The 19,805-nt window shown below is 41.0% G+C and overlaps 1 protein-coding gene across 7 annotated transcripts in view; it reads left to right on the plus strand.

The window, feature by feature from the left end:
* The window catches only part of LOC137424590 (cyclin-dependent kinase 17), a 133,839-nt gene that overhangs the window by 76,516 nt on the left and 37,518 nt on the right, over nucleotides 1–19,805 (plus strand). For all 7 annotated transcript variants that reach the window (XR_013623047.1, XR_013623045.1, XR_013623046.1 and 4 more), the window contains 4 exons: nucleotides 990–1,084; nucleotides 2,790–2,852; nucleotides 7,835–7,958; nucleotides 16,089–16,209. Coding sequence is in view for 4 of the 7 variants with exons in the window: in XM_068112193.2 (XP_067968294.1) it covers nucleotides 990–1,084; nucleotides 2,790–2,852; nucleotides 7,835–7,958; nucleotides 16,089–16,209 (403 nt within the window). In the remaining 3 variants the exon portion in view is untranslated. The remainder of the gene's footprint in view (nucleotides 1–989; nucleotides 1,085–2,789; nucleotides 2,853–7,834; nucleotides 7,959–16,088; nucleotides 16,210–19,805) is intronic.

A 19,805-nucleotide genomic window follows, 5' to 3' on the forward strand; every position in this document is an offset into this window, starting at 1 on the left:
TTTTCTACCCCCGCTAATTTCGGTCCCCTTGTGTTTTATACCTCCCCCCCCCCCCCCTCCCTCCCCTTCCCACACCTCCTGCCCCCAAGCCCTCTCCCTCCCACACTTCTCCCTGCTCTCAAATGTTGTGGTTGTGTGCTTCCCCTTCTCTCCCCATCTTGTCTTCCGCTCCCTCTTTTTGTATATTTTGTTTGTCTGGTTGATTTGTTTGTGAAATAAATGTTAGCTCTTTCACGAGCCTCGATTCAGTATACAAAACAAACAAACAAACAAAAAAAAAAAACTCTACAGACAAACTCTTTCATATTTTGTATGAAGACATATGAGTATGCTTTTGTTATAGTTTTGTACACCGCTCCTTTCCTATTCCATCTCCAGTTGCTGCATGACGCACGCTGAAATGGAGTATGGGACACGGCAGTGACCAAGTGATTTGGCTGTAAAGGGTATTTTTGATTTATTAATTAATCAATTAATCGATTACTTATTTAGTTATTCAATTAGTTAATGACTTGATTTTCAAAAAGTTACAGCTTCGGTTGAAACACTGGTGGTTGAGGCATGCTATTAGCCAATTGATTAAGACATTATTTTACGATTGTCAAATTTAAGATTGTCATGGGGACCGCAAGGATAACCCCCGCTCTTGCAGGGAAAATGGCCTTAAAATGCATGTTGTTGTTGTTGTATTCTTTTACGATTATTATATATTGATTTTAATTATGAAAATAATCAATAAATTATTGTACACCTCTCCCTCCCAATACCCCCTCTATATGTGCTGCACGGCGGTATTTCCGGGCACCGAAGGCGCCCCAGCAATACTGCACTGGAGGATATTTATTTATTTGGCATTGGGGTGGTGTACTTTGAATGTATCTGTACTTGTTCAAATTTTGATTTCCACCACGCCTCTGCTTTCATGTATGATTGAAATTTTTCATTTTTGTGTTTAATTTATCCCTTTTACTTCCCCGGACTGCCTACAGTGTCGCTTCTAAAGGACCTCAAGCATGCCAACATCGTTACACTCCATGATATTATACATACGGAAAAAACGCTTACACTGGTGTTTGAATACCTGGTAGGTACCTTGAGAGGCCCGAACGATGCGCACAACCAAGTTGCTGCATTGATGACACAGATAGTTATAAGCATGCATTGATGAGGTTTCCTTTTTTTCTTCTTTTTTTTTGTATACTGAATCGAGGCTCGTGAAAGAGCTAACATTTACTTCACAAACAAATCAACCAGACAAACAAAATATATAAAAAGAGGGAGCGGAAACAAGATGGGGAGAGAAGGGGAAGCACACAAACACAACATTTGAGAGCAGGGAGATGTGTGGAAGGGAGAGGGCTTGGGGGAGGAGGCGTGGGAAGGGGGGGTGGGGGGAGAGGGAGAAGTATAAAACACAAGGACACCAAGGACTTGGCATCCTTGATGGTAAGATGCATCTGTGACTGGATGTTTCTTGGAAACCTGTAGTTTTAAACTGGTGGGGGTTTCTTATATTTTAAGTTGCAGCCCCCCAACTTGCGAACTCCCGACATAAGAACGAACACCCGTACTTACGAAGAAAGTTCCATTTAAATAAATGCAGTTAGATGTCTTAAATTGCCAACACCTGAGGCTATCGTAGATCTTTGGACCTCATTCATTCAATGATTGAGACAGTACTGAAGGTTAGTTGCCCTGCAGCACCAGTCGGCATTTTAGGCCATTCACAAAATAAATAAATATATATTTTAAAAAGGCAGTTTTTGAGTTACGACCAATTCGACTTATGAACAAAGTTCAGAAACCTTACCTGTTCATAAGTCAGGGCCTGCCTGTGTTCTCTGGTCTTGACTGCCTTTTAAATATTATTTTAAGTTTCATGTGCATAAATAATGTAACTATCAACACTGTATTTTCCATTCAATTGAATAGATCTTCTCCCCACTCCACCCACCCCCCCCCCCCACCCCCAACTATCCATTTACTCACTCATTTATTTGCAGGAGTGAGGCTCATGTAAGAGCAATATAGAACTGACAGTGGGCTAAACATCCAGGGAATGAACAGGAAAAGAGGAGAAGGAGGAGGGAAGAAAACACTAAAGCGAGCAAGTAAGTAAGATTATTGGGTTAGGAAAGGTTAGTGGGAATAATAAAGATAATCCGTCAGAATTTTAGGAAAATTTATGCAACATAAGAATGAGAATTGCTTTGCAATACACCCCTACCCTACCAATACAACCCTTTTGCAATACAATATCACCCCTAATGATGTGATATTTTGTCAGTCCAAAAAGGGCATAACTCTGTGAAAACCTGATTAAACGCCCTGAAACTCGAACTTGTTCTGTAACTTCTCATAATAAAGCCATGTGCCAAGTTTTAGTCGAATACGTTAAAGGGTATGGGGAAAAAAGTCTGAAAAACCACAGGTGGGATGGACAGATGGGCAGATGGACAGATGGACGGACAGACGGAGAGCAAACCTATAGTCCCCTTTGGTGAAACCGGTAGGGGACTAATAACAGCAGCACATGCACTGACATTAAATAACCTCACCCAAGACAGCTACAGGTATCACACTGTCGTTACCAAGGTGTGACGTACGTGGAAACACACAGACATCACGTATGATGGAAATTTCACGGGATGTTCTTATCAATCAGCAATTTTTGTTTTCCTTGTCTTGGTCATGTGGGTTTTGTTACAGCTGCTGTTACTTTTTGAATTGCACAGATTCTATAAAAGGTACAAAGAAAGATGCTAATCCATTTTTGTTTGTTTTTTCAGGAAAAAGACTTGAAGCAGTACATGGATGACTGCGGCAATATAATGAGCATACATAACGTGAAGGTTTGTCGACCCTCTCTGCCATACTTTCTTACTCTGTTGTGGTAGAAATGTAGTTTTTTGTTCTATTTGTGATATTGAAAATCATTAAAGTGCTCAGATATGATATCAGCACCAAGCTCACTTCAGCTCAACAAAGACTAAAGAAGAGATGGTGACAACAACAACAACAACATGCATTTTAAAGGCCATTTTCCCTACTAGAGCGGGGGTTAGCCTTGCGGTCCCCATGACAATCTTCTCCATTTTGCCCTATTTTCTGCATCTCTCCTTGTTAACCCCCTTGCCCGCATTTCTTCTTCCACCATCTTTAGCCAAGTCTTTCTCGGTCTTCCCCGTCCTCTACTTCCTTCTACATTCATTTCCATCACTTCTCAACCAGTCACTTTCATCCTTCCTCAACACATGACCAAACCATCTCAACCTGTTCCTCTTCACAGCATCAATCACAGGCTCTATTCCCATCATCTTTCACAATTCATCATTTGTCTTCCTCTCTCTCAACGATACTCCGCACATCCGTCGAACCATTCGCATTTCCACCCTTTCCAACCTTCGTTGCTGCTCTACGTTCATTACCCATGTCTCGCTCCCATAAATCATAACACTTCTCACACATGCAGCATACACCTTTCCCTTCAGCCTCAACGACACTCCCCTCATCATCAGCACGCCACTCAGTTCCCGAAACTTCTTCCATGCACATCTCACTCTAGCAACCGTTGCCGAGTCTGATCCACCTTCTCCATTCAGCATGTCTCCGAGGTAGCAAAATGTTTTCACACCTTCCAGCTTCACGCCGTCTCGAAGATCCAACTCAACATTTCCTCCATCTGCAGCTCCCTCTGTGCACACCTTACATTTAAATGTAGCTGCCACACTGGTTAATGACCCTCTCAGACCACTACATTTTTGATGAACCCACTCAGCGCACATTGTACATTGAATGGAGTTCACTCCGACACCCTTCCTACACACAGCACAGGGCCACTTCCCAGTTCTTTCCACCTCACCACATGCTTTACCACTTGCCATCACCTTCGTCTTTCCGATATTCACCTTCAGACCTTTTGTCTCCATACATTCCTTCCACTTGTTCATCTTTTCCTTCAGTCCATCCATACTTTCCGCAATCAACACCAGATCAAGATGGTGCATCATGTACATCAAGTACATCAAAAAGTACTTCAAGATGGTGACAATGCGCAAATAAATGATTGTAACTGAAATACGCTTGTTGTACATGATCCAGGGCATTTGACTGACAGCAAGAGAGGGCAGTCAACAGGTTAATAGTGGTTTGTCAGGATTCGGATCAGGCAGCAGGTCCCGGCTGAAAACTGTAACAATTTAATTAGCATGGAGGAAGTTTTTAGAAGTAAAGTCAGTACCGATTTTCTGGGGAGTACAATATAATTTCAGTAAGTGACACATGGTTTATTGTGCAGAGAAATTGGAGGATTGGACTGGAAGGCTACACAATATGTATAGGTGTTACGTGCTCCTCCCCGACCCCCTGGTCATGGTGTACCTCCGAGCCCCGAGAGGAGTCACGGCAGAAAAATGTGATATTCTGTATGTCAAAGAGCAATGGAGAAGCCACCCCAATTGTTACTCACAAACACATATTGTATTAAGATCACACAAGAATAACAGTACAACAATAATAGTAATCAAAAGTACAATCAATATGTCCTATGATGGTACTATCAGTTTCGTAATATATAACTCACTGTGCTCCAAGTGAGTGAACCAAGAACATTCCAGAATGTCTCTTATTCCCAGCTTCAAGCCAACGTTGATTCGCTCCAGCAATCGCCAGAACGATGTCCAATCGAGACCAGAATCCCATGCGGATGGCAAGTACAGTCACACAGCCTAAGCTGCACAAAGGCACCCTCAAGGCGACTGGGAAATCCAAAGGCGCCCTCCAGGCTACTGAGAGATCACACCCTCGGGTATAGACATTCGCGGCTCACAGTCGGCGAACCGCAAATTAATCTTCAAAAGCCACGGTGCACACACGCACACCAGATACGTCTGAAAGCGGGGAAAACGGCTGACGAAGCAAAGAAACCATGCTCGACGCGCGAAGCGCTTCAAGTCAAAATGGCCGACGACCCGTTCTTGAGACGTAACGGCCCGGCGATAATTCTCCTCGGAATCCACCGCCAAAAACCTGACACGCAGGTTGATCGGTCACAGCGATGACAACTCTGTCGCAGGAATCCCTTTCCCGGGAATCCCAAAAGTTCACTCGTGACTCTTGCTCGCCAACGTTCGCTCCAGACCGCCAGTAGCTCGGCTCCTTCTTGTCCGACTCACTCGCTCCGCCCTCTTTTCCCCTTCTTCCTCTTCGCCGTCCGGTTCCCGATCCGGTTTCCTGTTTCTTTTAACATTACCTTTTTTACCTTTTGAAAACAGTTCATGGACAATAAACCTTTTGAAAACAATAATAGTACATGGAATCAGAAATATTTACAGTGGATGCAAACCACCACAACGGAAGTGACGAATCCGTAACAATAGGTGTGGTAAGTAAGTGAAAATAGGAGGAGGGTTAGCAATCTGGGTAAAATACAGTATTGTATCGAGTAAAAGGGATGATATTAATTAAGGAGGGCATTAATGTCAAGGACTCCATAAGTATTGGAACAGTGAGGCCAAATTTGTTATTATTGCTGTCTACTCAAGAAATTTGGATTTGAGATCAAAAGATGAATTTGAGGCAAGAGTACGGAAGGTCAGTACGAGGGGAAAACCAGCGATGCCACACAAGCACTGTGTTGGCGAGCCACGTAGCCCGGATGCAGGGCCGCCTAACACGTCTCTCACGAAGACCACTACCAACCCCATGTAAGCATTATGTCGGAACAAGGGTTTTTCTCGGTCTTGTGATCTATCCCTGTCTTACTCTTTGGTATGACTAGATAAGGTATTGCGCATAAGCCGTCGAGATATAATGCGTGCAGGGGAAATTGTACAGAGAATTATTGCTATCGGTGTGTGCCTTCCTTGTTATTCCCTCCACTTCATGCTTATAATAAAACCTGTTTCTCACCACTGATGTCGGCCTGGTGCGTGGTTTGTATTTGGGACTATTATAACCGTGGCATGAGTCAAACTCCTGGCAATTGTGAATTGGCTCCAAAAGCCCTCATTAGGAGGATACAATGCCACAGCGGTTCATCCCGGCTACATCATTGGCACCCATCCTTTCAGATGGATGAACCGGCTGTAATTGAAAAATATCGTTTGAGTTTCTGTACTTCGGAAACCGAAGAAAAGATCTATTCGGCTTTTCCTGGCGGATGGTCTCTGTGGACCATCCATCACTTAATTGGTTTTGGTCCACGTGAAAGATTTAACCTTGTGACCACCCTACGTTCCACTGTTAAAATATTTAATAAGCCTGCCATCTCACCATCATCATCCACAAATTCTTCTGTGCTTTTCCTTATAGGGGGGCACACTTGTCTTTACGTTTTCTTTACCTTTTACATACGTAAATAATGTCTTGCTGCTTTGTTTCATATTTAGGCCATATCATTCTTACGATGGAAAATTGGCAATATCATCAATGTTTCCATGGAAAGCCATGAAAATTTTGTTGCCATTATAAAGCATTGGTGTCAGGAGTAGGGGGAAGGGATGCAATAATGGGTGCATTTGCCACCATCATTTCTGAAGTTTGAGTGGGGAGGGGAATGGGAAGGCGTTGGGAGGGGGTATAGGTTTCTGAGAGATTTGCGCAATAGCAATTCGCATTGTTTTGATGTGGATGCATGGACTGGACACGCTATTTCCAGGATAAATGCTTTACCTCTGGGGGCATGAGAATGATATATATAACCTGAAATCTTGAATGAGCACAAGTAAACAAATAAATATTAGTAATTAGCAAAAAAGAAGTGTATTTTGTACATTTTGGATGATGTACCAATGAGAGGTGGCTTGGAGCTCGCATTTTGCCCACTTGACTGCCTTTGATCCGGAGAGCAAATTATGATTTATCGTTTTATTATTTATAAATTTATATTATGTATAGTTATTTATAAATTATATTCATTATTGCTCGCCAGGTGTTGGGCTAGCGTACAGTACTCAGTACAGTCCCTGGTGTTGGGCTAGCGGCTAGGGTGCCGGCTTAGGATCCTAGGATCCTGGGTTCGAATCCCGGTCAATCGCTGAATTAACGCCAGGGGGGTTGACTCAGCCTGTCATCCTTCCGAGGTCGGCAAATTGAGTACCAGTTCACTGGTAATTCCCTGTTTGTCGTTAAAGGCGGCAAAAAAGGTTGGCGTCAGGAAGGGCATCCGGCCGTAAAACATTGCTTCAAAAAGGGGACCGAAAAACAACAACAACCACAGTTCCCGAAAAAGGCCAACCCCCGCTTGCGGGGAAAAATGGCCTCTAAAGGTGGTTTTTTTTATTTTTATTGGCTCGCCAGGATGACACTGCCAAATCGTTTATTTGTGACAATGCTAAACTGGTTAAATAGAAATTGAACCCACTAACTTGATGAGGCAGCTAGGCACGGGTGGAGTACCATAACAGCAAATGCTGCACGACCTGTTCGTAACAAGTGTCGTCTGCCACACAAACACATTGCCTCTGCACGGCTGATCACCAGCTAGGAGGTGAGGTTGCGGTCTGGAAGGATACATAAAAGAAAAGGAGCATCACTGACCTTAAAAGCGACATGATGCTATACATATTTCAAATTCTGGTGTACCATACTCTGTTGCAGAGTGTTGGTGTTGCCAAAACAGTTTCTTGGCAAGAGTTATGCCAGGTGGTTTGTCATTGCCTTCCCAGCAGTAGTTTCCCAGGTTTGTCGTTGCCTTCCCAACTTCCCACCACTGACCTTAAAAGCGACGTGATGCTATACATATTTCTGATTCTGGTGTACTATACAAGAAAAGAGTTACGCACAGCAATGGTTTGTTTGCAGTTCTATTGATTTTTTTATTTTGCCTGTGCAGATTTTCCTGTTTCAGCTTCTTCGTGGCCTGAACTACTGTCATCGACGCCATGTGCTTCATCGAGACCTCAAGCCCCAAAACCTGCTTATCAACGAGCGCGGAGAACTCAAGCTTGCAGACTTCGGTTTGTTGCTCCATTAACTCTATCTCATGGTGTGTTTCAGAACTTTGGGTTTACCCTGGGTGTGCATTCCACAAACTTCCAACTGTTTATAAATATACAGTGCATTCAGAAAGTATTCAGATCCCTTCATTTTTTTCACATTTTGTTATGTTGTAGCCTAATGCTGAAATCGTTTAAATTCATTTTTTCACTCATTAATCTACACTCAATACCCCATAATGACAAAGAGAAAACAGGATTTTGGAAAGTTTTGCAAATTTATTAAAAAGAAAAAACTGAAATATCACATTGACATAAGTATTCAGACCCTTAACTCAGTACTTAGTTGAAGCACCATTGGCAGCGATTACAGCCTCGAGTCTTCTTGGGTATGATGCGGCAAGCTTTGCACACCTGGATTTGGGGATTTTCTGCCATTCTTCTCTGCAGATCCTCTCAAGCTCTGTCAGGTTGGATGGGGGACCGTTGGTGGACAGCCATTTTCAGGTCTCTCCAGAGATGTTCGATTGGGTTCAAGTCAGGGCTCTGGCTGGGCCACTCAAGGACCTTCACAGAGTTGTCCCTAAGCCACTCCTGCGTTGTCTTGGCTGTGTGCTTAGGGTAATTGTCCTGTTGGAAGGTGAACCTTCGGCCCAGTCTGATGTCCTGAGTGCTCTGTTTCAGGTTTTCATTAAGGATATCTCTGTACTTTGCTCCGTTCATTGTTCCCTCAACCCTGACCAGTCCCCCAGTCCCTGCTGCTGAAAAACACCCCCACAGCATGATGCTGCCACCACCATGCTACACCGTTGGGATGGTATTGGGCAGGTGATGAGCAGTGCCTGGTTTCCTCCAGACATGATGCTTAGAATTGAGGCCAAACAGTTCAATCTTGGTTTCATCAGACCACAGAATCTTGTTTCTCACAGTCTGAGAGTCCTTTCGGTGCTTTTTTGCAAACTCCAAGCGGGCTTTCATGCGTCTTTCACTGAGGAGAGGTTTCTGTCTGGCCACTCTGCCATAAAGCCCAGATCGGTGGAGTATTGCAGTGATGGTTGTCCTTCTGGAAGTTTCTCCCATCTCCACACAGGATCTCTGGAGCTCAGCCAGAGTGACCATCGGGTTCTTGGTCACCTCTTACCAAGGCCCTTCTCCCCCGATTGCCCAGTTTGGCCGGGCGGTCAGCTCGAGGAAGAGTCCTGGTTGTTCCAAACTTCTTCAATTTTAAAAGAATTATGGAGGCCACTGTGCTCATGAGAACCTTCAATGCAGCAGAATTTTTTTTGTAGGCTTCCCCAGATCTGTGCCTCGACACAATCCAGTCTCAGCTCTGCAGGCAGTTCTTTCGACCTCATGGCTTGGTTTTTGCTCTGATATGCATTGTCAGCTGTGAGACCTTATATAGACAGGTGTGTGCCTTTCCGAATCATGTCCAATCAATTGAATTTACCACAGGTGGACTCCAATCAAGGTGTGGAAACATCTCAAAGATGATCAAGAGAAATGGGAGGCACTTGAGCTAAATTTCAAGTGTCATAACAAAGGGTCTGAATACTTATGTCATTGTGAAATTTCAGTTTTTTCTTTTTAATAAATTTGCAAAACTTTCTAAAATCCTGTTTTCTCTTTGTCATTATGGGATGTTGAGTGTGGATTGATGAGGGAAAAAATGAATTGAAACGATTTCAGCATGAGGCTGCAACATAACAAAATGTGAAAAAAGTGAAGGGGTCTGAATACTTTCTGAATGCACTGTACGTTGGGTCACCCTATCAAGACAGGTTACTTAGACTTTAGTAAAACATCCAGACGGTTATTGTTCGGTAAGATTAAGTCATAAGTAAACAGTCATAAATACATGAACGCAGTGAAAAAGAGGGAAGCACACCAACAGCAGGGTAGAGAGACACAACAGAGGGACATTTGGAGAAATAATTACCAGGGGGAAGAAACACCCAGAAATATCTAATATATCGCAACCCAGAAATGGATATTTTCCAACTGTAGCAACAATTCACTCTGGAGTGCAACACGGAAATGTTGAGCCAAATGGTCTCATTTCCTTTGTGAGGTCATGCAGGATTGTGTGACCACTCGTTTGACTCAGTGTAGTTCGGCCGAGACTGGAAACTTTTTATATTTAATTTCCATTATGCATACAGAAAATAAATGTTTCAATGCAACATATTTGATTACTGACAGAGGTATCGACATTAGCACGCTCAGGCGCACTCAAACGCCACCCATCTCTCGGCCAAGGAAGTCATGTGTGAGGTACGATGCTTAATCGCCATGAGTGCTGTTATTTAATGTTGTTACATCAATTTAATGAAGAATTGAAAGTTTTTTTTTTTTATTGTGACATTGACCTTTCCAGATGGAACTAGAATGGCACTCTGAAGAGAGCATACCTCCGCCAGGTGAACAGTTTACGTTTTGTATCCCAGAGTAGACCAGAAAATCACAATACAGAATCACATTTAATCAAAATCGTCCGTCCACAACTTTTTGAGATATCCTGCTTTTTTCATTTTTGGCCCTTTCTCCCAATGGTGAATAATCACTTTAAAAATTCTCGTAGCCGGATCCGGATCCGGATCTTCACCCAAATCGAATCATTTCGTCCTTGTAATATACGCTACATCTCCGCCAAATTTAGTCTGAATCCGTCCACAATTTTTTGAGATATCCTGTTCACAAACAGACAAACAGGGGTGAAAACATAACCTCCATCCACCTTCGGTGGCAGAGGTAAAAATGAATGTGGTACATGAAATTTCGGTGAAATTGGCCTCGGGGTTTGAAAACGTGAAAGGAAGGAACAAACATACAGACTCGCTCTGATGTAGACTCTGCCATAAAAATTAACAAACATGTGACTGGAAAATGAGGATGAGGTGCAAACTTCTGACAGATAGATGCTGAATAATTACATGTCATTGTGACCTAATCACGTAATGCTGAGTTGTGGTGAATATTTATATATCACAATCCTACCTGGAAGGAACAATTTCAATACTGGGTATGTCCAGTAATACACCTGGACATACCCAGTCCAGGTGTATTACTCCTCCGACTCATATAAGCATCACTCATATAAGCACTGATATCTGAGCCTGGGGAATGGCATTCTGTGCCAAAATCGGCTCCTGTTCCAGATCATCTGTGACTGTCTTGGTAGAGTTTGAATGGGATGATCAATTAAATCCCACAGATGTTCAATTGGATTTAAATCTGGTAAGGTGGCAAGTCATGGTGTTATGGTTGGTTGTCATGGCGCCGAAGTATGGCGACTCGACTTTGAAGGAGAAAGGTGGTGGATTGTGTTTCCTAGTGAACGATTCATGGTGCACAGACTCCAAGATTATCTCTCATTTCTGCATGCCAGAGTGGAAACTCTCGTCATTCGTCGTCGTTCTTTTTACCTTCCACATGAATTTTCTTTTTTAATCTTAACTGCTGCTTATACACCCCTTGAAGTCGGTGTAGCATTTACCATTAAACAGCTTTTGGACATTATTACTTAACATGAACATGCAAATCCAGGAGCACTATCCATCATTCCCGGATATTTGAGTCATACCAATTTACCGAAGGGATTACCAAAATTATATCGGCATGCCTTTCTGATGTTACTTGTAACACGTGAAAGGACATGCTTTTGGATCATTGCTACACGACGATCAATTACGCATATCGTTCTCTGCAGCATATCACACTCGGTGATTCCTAGGACAACATGATCCATCTTGTCCCTGCTTACCAACGCAAATGAAGCTCCAGAAGCCCATGAAAGATCAATTCCCCAATGGTCCACGAATGCTATTGAGAGCTTACGTGGTTGCTATACATGCACGGATTGGAGCGTCTTCACAGAAAGTGCCGCTGACATCGATTCTTGGACAACATGAAATTCTGCCAGGAAATTTGCATCTCAACTACGTAAGACCATTAAATATGCTGCGTCCGATTACTGGGAAAAATTGGAGGAGAACATCGTGAGTGCCGATGCTAAAGAACTCTATCAGAGTCTCCACATGATCACTGGTTACAAGTCGAAGTTGAAAAATCTCCAATGAATGACGACGACACATTGCCCGACAAACTGATTTTTTTTTTACAGGCGATTTGATCGCCCGGTGAGCACAGCGCCACCCACAGATGAAGTGTTTCCTCAAACTTTTGTAATCTCCAAAAATGACACTTGGCATCCCCTGATGAATTTGAAGGTCAGGAAAACGACTCGTCCTGATGGTATCAGCCCCGGCCTGCTGCGGTGTTGTGCTGATGAACTGTCGCCCATTCTAACTTTACCTTTCAACTGGTCACTTCAGCTTTGTAAAATCCCCGCTTTTGAATAAGTCCAGAATTATCCTTGTGCCAAAGCGTTCCCCAGTGAGTTGCCTCAATGATTTATAGACCAGTCGCATACACATCCATCATTATGAAATCTTTCCAACATCTAGTTTTACTATACCCGAAATCTGTTCTTCCTGCTTCACTTGGCCCTTATCAGTTTGACTATTGCTGTAATCGTTCAGTTGGTGATGCTGCTTCATTCACTCTCCATCGCATGTTAAACTATATCGATAAACGTATATCTATCTTTGCTAGGTTACTTTTCTTAGATTTTAGTTCTGCTTTCAATACCATTTCACCTCACAAACTCCATTTTAAACTCGAGGAACTTGGTCTTGATGGTTCGATTTGTAACTAGATTTTCGATTTTCTTTTAGACAGATCACAGGTGGTCAAAGTTGGGCCGAAAATTTCTCAGACCATCACCCTGAACACTGGAGCACCTCAGGGCTGTGCTTTATCCCTGATGTTATATTCATTGTTCACTCATGATTGTGTCGCGTCATCTGATAGATCACTGGTGGTGAAAGCTGCAGGCAGCATTACCGTTGCTGGCCTGATTCTCAATAGTGATGAAAGTGATTACCACAATCAAGTCGAAAAACTTGTGGAATGGTATTCTTTAAACAATCTCGAACTCAACTTCGTAAAAACAAAGGGAATTATTGTTGACTTTCGGAAAGATAAAACTCCCATTCAACCCATGGTTATTCACGATGCTGAAGTTGAGATTGTCACTTTTAAATTTTTATGCATACATATTTCCAATGACCCGAAGTGGGAGATAAACACCTATCACTTTTTGAAAAAGGCTCAAAAACAGTTGTTCTTTCTTCGAAGGTTGAAAAGTTTTGGTGTCGGTTGTCCTGTGTTGATCAGGTTATATCGTGCAGTGATAGAGAGTGTCCTTACATGGCAGCTTGTTTGGTATGGCAGCTCGACACGTGATGACCAATCCCAACTTGACAGGATAGTAAAGACTGCTTGTAAAATTATTGGGTGTGATCTGCCTTCCATCGAGAGCCTATACTCCAGTCGAGTAGCGAAAAGAGCAAAAACTATCATTTGAGATGAGTTCCACCCAGCACATGACATTTTTGAACTTCACTGTTCGGGTAAACTTGATCGTTCCATCAAGACCAACTGTAATCGCTTGCATGACAGCTTGTACCCAACTGCGATCCGCACCCTCATTGAATCTGTGCCTAAAGTTTTGCGAGCATCTAAAGCATGGTTATGGATATTTTAAACCTTGCCACATTTCATGTTCTCATTTCATTTAATTACTAAAATGTTGTTTTAAGGCTCTCTATTCACAATTAATCTATTTATTTTTCAATGTAATTTTTTTCAGCACGCACTATCAAAGTACTTCTCATTGGATGTGTATCGTATATATATATATATATATATATATATATATATATATATATATATATATATATATATATATATATATATATGACAATAAATTCATTGTTATTGTTATTATTATTATTATTATTATTATTATTATTATTATTATTATTATTATGGCATTCGCATTATGCCATTGATTGCCAACCTATGGCTGTTTGTCCATGCTCTATCCTTTTTCAATGCTGAGCATGAAGCAAAGAAGCAGCAAATACCATTTTTTTAATGAGTATAATTCGGCCAGGGTCAAATTCAAACTGCTGACCTCCCAGACTCGGAGCGGATGTTCTAACCCAGTGTTTCTCAGCCAGATTTACCAGCCAACCCACCCATCCTGATATTTGGTCGCCACGACGCCCTGCTATCCCAACGGGTTAAATATTTAAAAAAACACAGGGATGGGGATTTTGAAAAGAACCCACTTTGCTGGGGAAAATACTGGGTTTATTGAAGTTGGGTTTTTTTTTTTTACCTCGGTGGGGAAAACTTGGCTGGACCCATTGGTGCCAACCCTGACTACAGGATTAACAAAAAGGCTGGAACGTCCCCCCCTCCCCCGTTTTTATATCCTTTTTGCACACATGCCAATTTGGGGACTAGTCTTACTCGGCAAACGTTTTAGCTCGCTCTAGATGTCGATCAGCCCGTTTCTGCCTTTAGTTTTGATTACTTCATATTAAGCTTGAGAATAAAAGTTCACATGGGTGAGTCATTAGTTGTCGGCCTATACACTATACAGTGTGTGCTGCAGGTTGTCTCTTTTGGAGTTGCTAGTTTTACTTATTGTCAATGACGCATATTTTCAAGTTGGGGTGATCGTGCCACATTGGTAGAGTTGCCTTAAAATCATTGAACCAGTCTATTTTGGTCCACTGCAGGATGAAGGCCTCTCTCATTTCGTGTTGAGGATTGTCCCACTCGTCATGCTTGCCAAGTGCTGGTTGGTGGGAGTTAACAGCCATTGAAATTGAAAGCAACCCAGTCAGTGGAGAAAAAAAAGTTTTGAACAACTTGACCAAACAGCAAGCTCTATACAATTACCTTTATCTGTCTCTAAGTTTCCTTGCATTATTTGCATAAACAACTCTTTCATTGAGTTCAGTAGCCGGCAAATAGCTGGTTGTACAACTGCCTTTAAAGGGTGGATGAGTCCTGAGTGTGTACGAGTCCTGAATTGGTTGGGTGCATCACGCACATCAGGATGGTCCTGATGCTGAAGATTCATTTTGTGTTTTTGTGTCAGATGTGTTGTTTTATTGGAAATTAAGGACAATCTTGCTCCACTTTCCTTTTCCCGAGCTCACTTCAGTTTATCTCAGACCGGTACTTAAACCTCACTGTTCATTCATGATATTGCTTGATTAGCAGGTAATTTTAATCCCACTTGTATATCGTCACCTTCGTGCCATTCTTGCTCAAGTAGAATTTTATCGAAAATGACATTTTGTTATCTAGTGATTGGTTATTGTGTCTAGTTACTGTCAATTCATAATAGAATGTCTAAACACGTTTTTTTCGCCGAAAAAAATGTGTTTGTTCAACTCAGTGCCATTTCTGCTCATCGTATATAATAATAATAATAATAATTCATTTATTTTGTTTAGCGCTTTTCCAGAAGCCCAAAGGCGCTTACCTTTCACCGAAATAATGACTCCTCCCATTAAATTCCACGAACTCGAACCCATCTCTATAACCCTAGTTAGAGATGACCTAAAAAAACTAGTGTATAAATGAAAACAAAGTCAATGTATCATAAAAATTAATTTCTTGATTAATTCGTTCCAAAGGGTCGTCAGCATTTAGGTAGAACCGTGAGCAATATTGTCTCCAGCACTTCTCCATGCCATAATTGCCCAAGCCAAAATTGCTCATGGTGATTTATAATCTCTGTTATTTATAAATTTAGCTTAGTTACATGTTTCTCTGCAATTGCATGCAATGATAATCTAGGTTTTCTTCACTTAACAGAATTTAAATTCAGTACTGATCCAGATGGCTGAAAAAAAAACAACCTTTTTTGTGATTATGTCGTAAACGCTTTTTTCGACTTGGGCAAGAATGGCACGAAGGTGACGATATACACCTGCATCTTTACAATTTGTCCATAATATGTTTGCAGCATCTTCTGCACTGCAAACAAATTAACCAAAATAGTCCGCACGTTTCATATCAACAGGCTTCTTCGGATACGAAGGGCAACCAACGTAATTTACGATATGTTTAAAAGTTGCTTTGACACATGGTGGCACAATAACTCTGTATACTGCACACTATCATCCTTACTATTGCCTGTAATTATTTGATCAAGGTGATATATTAGGGTGGAAGAGGGCAGTGGAACCTTGCATTCCATTGCAGTCTTCATTGATTTTGCAGGTTTGGCGAGGGCAAAGTCTGTGCCAACAAAAACGTACTCCAATGAAGTTGTGACGCTGTGGTACCGTCCACCTGATGTGCTTCTTGGTTCCACGGAATATTCAACTCCTATCGACATGTGGTACATTTTTCTCTGAAATGTATAGATGTGCTTGTTTAATTTGAAATTGATTGATGTAATTTGAAGTTTACGGATAAGTGCAATTGATGAAGTAACCAATCGCATCATTGTATTTGCTTTATATTGCACTTTGGCAGCTGAAGACTTGTGGTTCGAGGTGGTAACTTAGCTACTAATGCCTTGCCTCCATTATAACTTTGGCAGCATGTCCTCATATTTAGGGGTGTACAAACATCATCAAAAGTGGGGGTACCCAACTTGTAAAAAGAGTTGCCATCACTGCACTATGCTTCATTTTACGCACTCAGGCGTTTTCTGGGATTTTTGGGGATGTAAAATATTTTGCATTTTTCAACGACTGAAGAGAGAAAAAAAATTCCACAATGGGGCTGAATGTGATGAAAGTTTTCTATCCTTATTTTTGAAACTTAGCTACAGTACTTCAGCAAAATTCAGTCGTGCATTTCTGTTGCGCATGCACAAAATTCAGTGGCGTGTGCATTTGCGCATTTTCTGAATTTGTTTAGCTTCAATAAATCAAATTACTTCCTGCTTGAAGCTAATGCCAATGTGTTGATCTTGTCTGTGAGATCTTTCATCGCATAGATTGGAGCATTGTTCAGCCTTTATTGGCTCAAGGTTGACCTTGGGTAGGTTTGCACCCTTCTCAAGACTGAATGGCTTCGCTATGTTGTTGCTGAGATGACTGGCACTGTGTAGTACAGTTTATTAATATTGATGATTTCTGTAAAGAGCTTCTGTAAAGAGCTTAAAGAAGGAATGGATCCCTGTACATGGCCTAGCAAATGGTCTCCATGCTACTTACATGGATCGGGTTGGCCTCTGATCTTTTGTAAACAAATTCTGGCTTGTGGAAGAGGTAGAACACTGATCGGATCAGGTTGCAACAAAACAAAAGAAAGGCTATAGATGGGGAAAACAGCAACAGCAGGGTTGAAGGACAAAATAGAGCGAGACTTGGACATACTAGAAGGACACTCGTTAGAGACCATACCTCCGCCAGGCTGAACAGTTTACGTTTTTTATCTCACTGATAGGTCAGATCTAGATCCCGACCTGAACCAAAATCTATTTGGCGTGTTCTTGTCATCTAACCAACTCATCCACCTAGTTTTGTCATGTCATCCACAACTTTTTGAAATATCGTGCTACATATAGTTTTTGGCCCTATCACTCAATGGTGAAGAATCGCTTAACAATTTTGAAAATTCTTGTATCAGGATTCGGATTCGGATCTACACCAAAATCGAAATGATTCATCCTTGTCCCATACCCAACTTGTCCGCCAAGTTTCGTCCGAATCCGTCTGCAACCTTTTGAGATATCGTGCTGTATATCGGTTTTAGCTCTCTTTCTCAATGGTGAAGAATCACTTTAAAAATTCTCTGATCCAGATCCGGATTCTAATCTTCACTAAAATATAATCATTTAGTCCATGTTACACACCCAATCACTCCACAAAATTTTATCTGAATCCGTCCACAACGTTTTGAGATATCCTGTTCACAAACAAACAAGAAGGCATCTGGCCTGACAGGTATGCTGAAAATCGAAACAATAATTGATTGCTTAATTGATTAATTGTGTAATTAAAATAAATGAATAATAATCGTAAAATAATTAATTTCTTAATTAATTGGCTAATAGAATACCTAAACCATCACTGTTTCATCTGAATCTGTAACTTTTTGAAAAATAATTAATTGAGCAATTTATCGAAAAATTAAATAATTCATCGATTAATTGATTAATCAATAAATCATAAATACCCTTTATAGCCAAATCACTTGGTCATTGTCTTTTCCAAATATCAGCTTCATAGCTGAAAAGGTAATTTAAATTATTGCCCAGACGAGAAAGAAAATAAATAGTTGATTGACGAATTGTGGAATTAAAATAAATAAATAATCGTAAAATAGTGAATTTCTTAATCGATTGCCTAATAGCATAGCTGAACCGCTACTCTTTCATCCGAATCTGTAACTTTATGAAAATTAAATAATTAACCGAAAAATAAAATAATTAATCAATTAATTGATTAATCAATAAATCAAATATATATATATATATATATGTATATATATATATATATGTATATATATATATATATATATATATATATATATATATATATATGTATTTATATATTACAAGCAAAGACTTGTGGTTGGGACTAAATTCAAACGACTTCATGGTAAGATCTCCAACCTTTAATTGAACCAACAATGACAACATTTCGGTTAACAACATGTGAAAAACCACATGCATCCGTTAACCTTCCTCAAGAGTGATAAAATAATCTCAAAACCACTTTATATACTCAAAGGTGGTGGGCAAAGCTGGACAGCCAATCAAAACACATATCACATCGCTCTCGTGAACTCAGACCGTTATCACCAAATTTAAAAATTAACAGCACATTAACGGCTCAAAACCATAACGTAAATAAGAAAGAGCAATCAGATCGCAGACCCTCGCCAGGATGTGTTTTCAGTGGTTTTGAAGTCTTTTGTGTTAGAAACAAATATGGCGGCCAAACCACGTGACCGATGACGTCATTTATTTTTTTTATCCACCAATTTATCCCGAGACGACGCTCCAGAAATTTCATCTTGATCGGATGAAGTTTTGTACTTGTCGAATTATGACGTCATAATTGAGGCACCTATGACATCATCATTAACATGTTTTATTCCCCATGGAGAGTTTTTACAATGAGCCATGTCTCAAGTTTTTCTATGCAGCGCTTTCAGAGATATAGAGGTGCAAAAATGTTCGTTTTTTCCAAGATGGCGCCTGTACCACGTGACATATGACATCATAATTATAATTTAAAAATTCTACAGGTCGAGTTGCACTTGTGGTGAAAATTTCCTGTCAATCGGACCAACAGCTGCATAGAAAATCATATTTATTCTGTGCAGACAAACAAACAAACGGATTCAAATGCAATACCCTCTCCTCAGGCGAGGGTAATAAAACTGGATTATACCCCAAATGTTAAGCTACAATCCGGAACAATCAGTAAAATTTTAAAATAGAGTTACGCTAACTTATGATCACTTGTCAAAAATTTTACCGATTGTTGCGGAGTCTAGCTAAACATTTGGGTTATAATCCAGTTTTATTTACGTGATGGTTTTGAGCTGTTAATGTGCTGTTAATTTTTTTATTTGGTGACAACGGTCCGAGTTCACGAGAGCGATGTGATATGTGTTTTGATTGGCTGTCCACCTTTGCCCACCCCCACCTTTGAGTATATAAAGTGGTTTTGAGATTATTTTATCACTCTTGAGGAAGGTTAATGGATGCATGTGGTTTTTCACATGTTAACCGAAACGTTGTCATTGTTGGTTCAATTAAAGGTTGGAGATCTTACCATGGTGTCGTTTGAATATATATGTATATATTCAAGACTGAGAAAGATGACTGCCAGAGATAGCACATCGGGGACACAGACAGAGCTATCGAGAGAGCTAGCTCATGTCCCCTCACCCTCTATGGACTTTCCCTGGGGGTAGTGCCTAGCAGAGTGTCCCTCCCCTTTGCCAATTGCTGTCCATAATACTTGTGGC

Source organism: Myxine glutinosa, chromosome 4, assembly GCF_964187855.1.
Source record: "Myxine glutinosa chromosome 4, kmMyxGlut1.1, whole genome shotgun sequence".
Lineage (NCBI taxonomy): Eukaryota > Metazoa > Chordata > Myxini > Myxiniformes > Myxinidae > Myxine > Myxine glutinosa.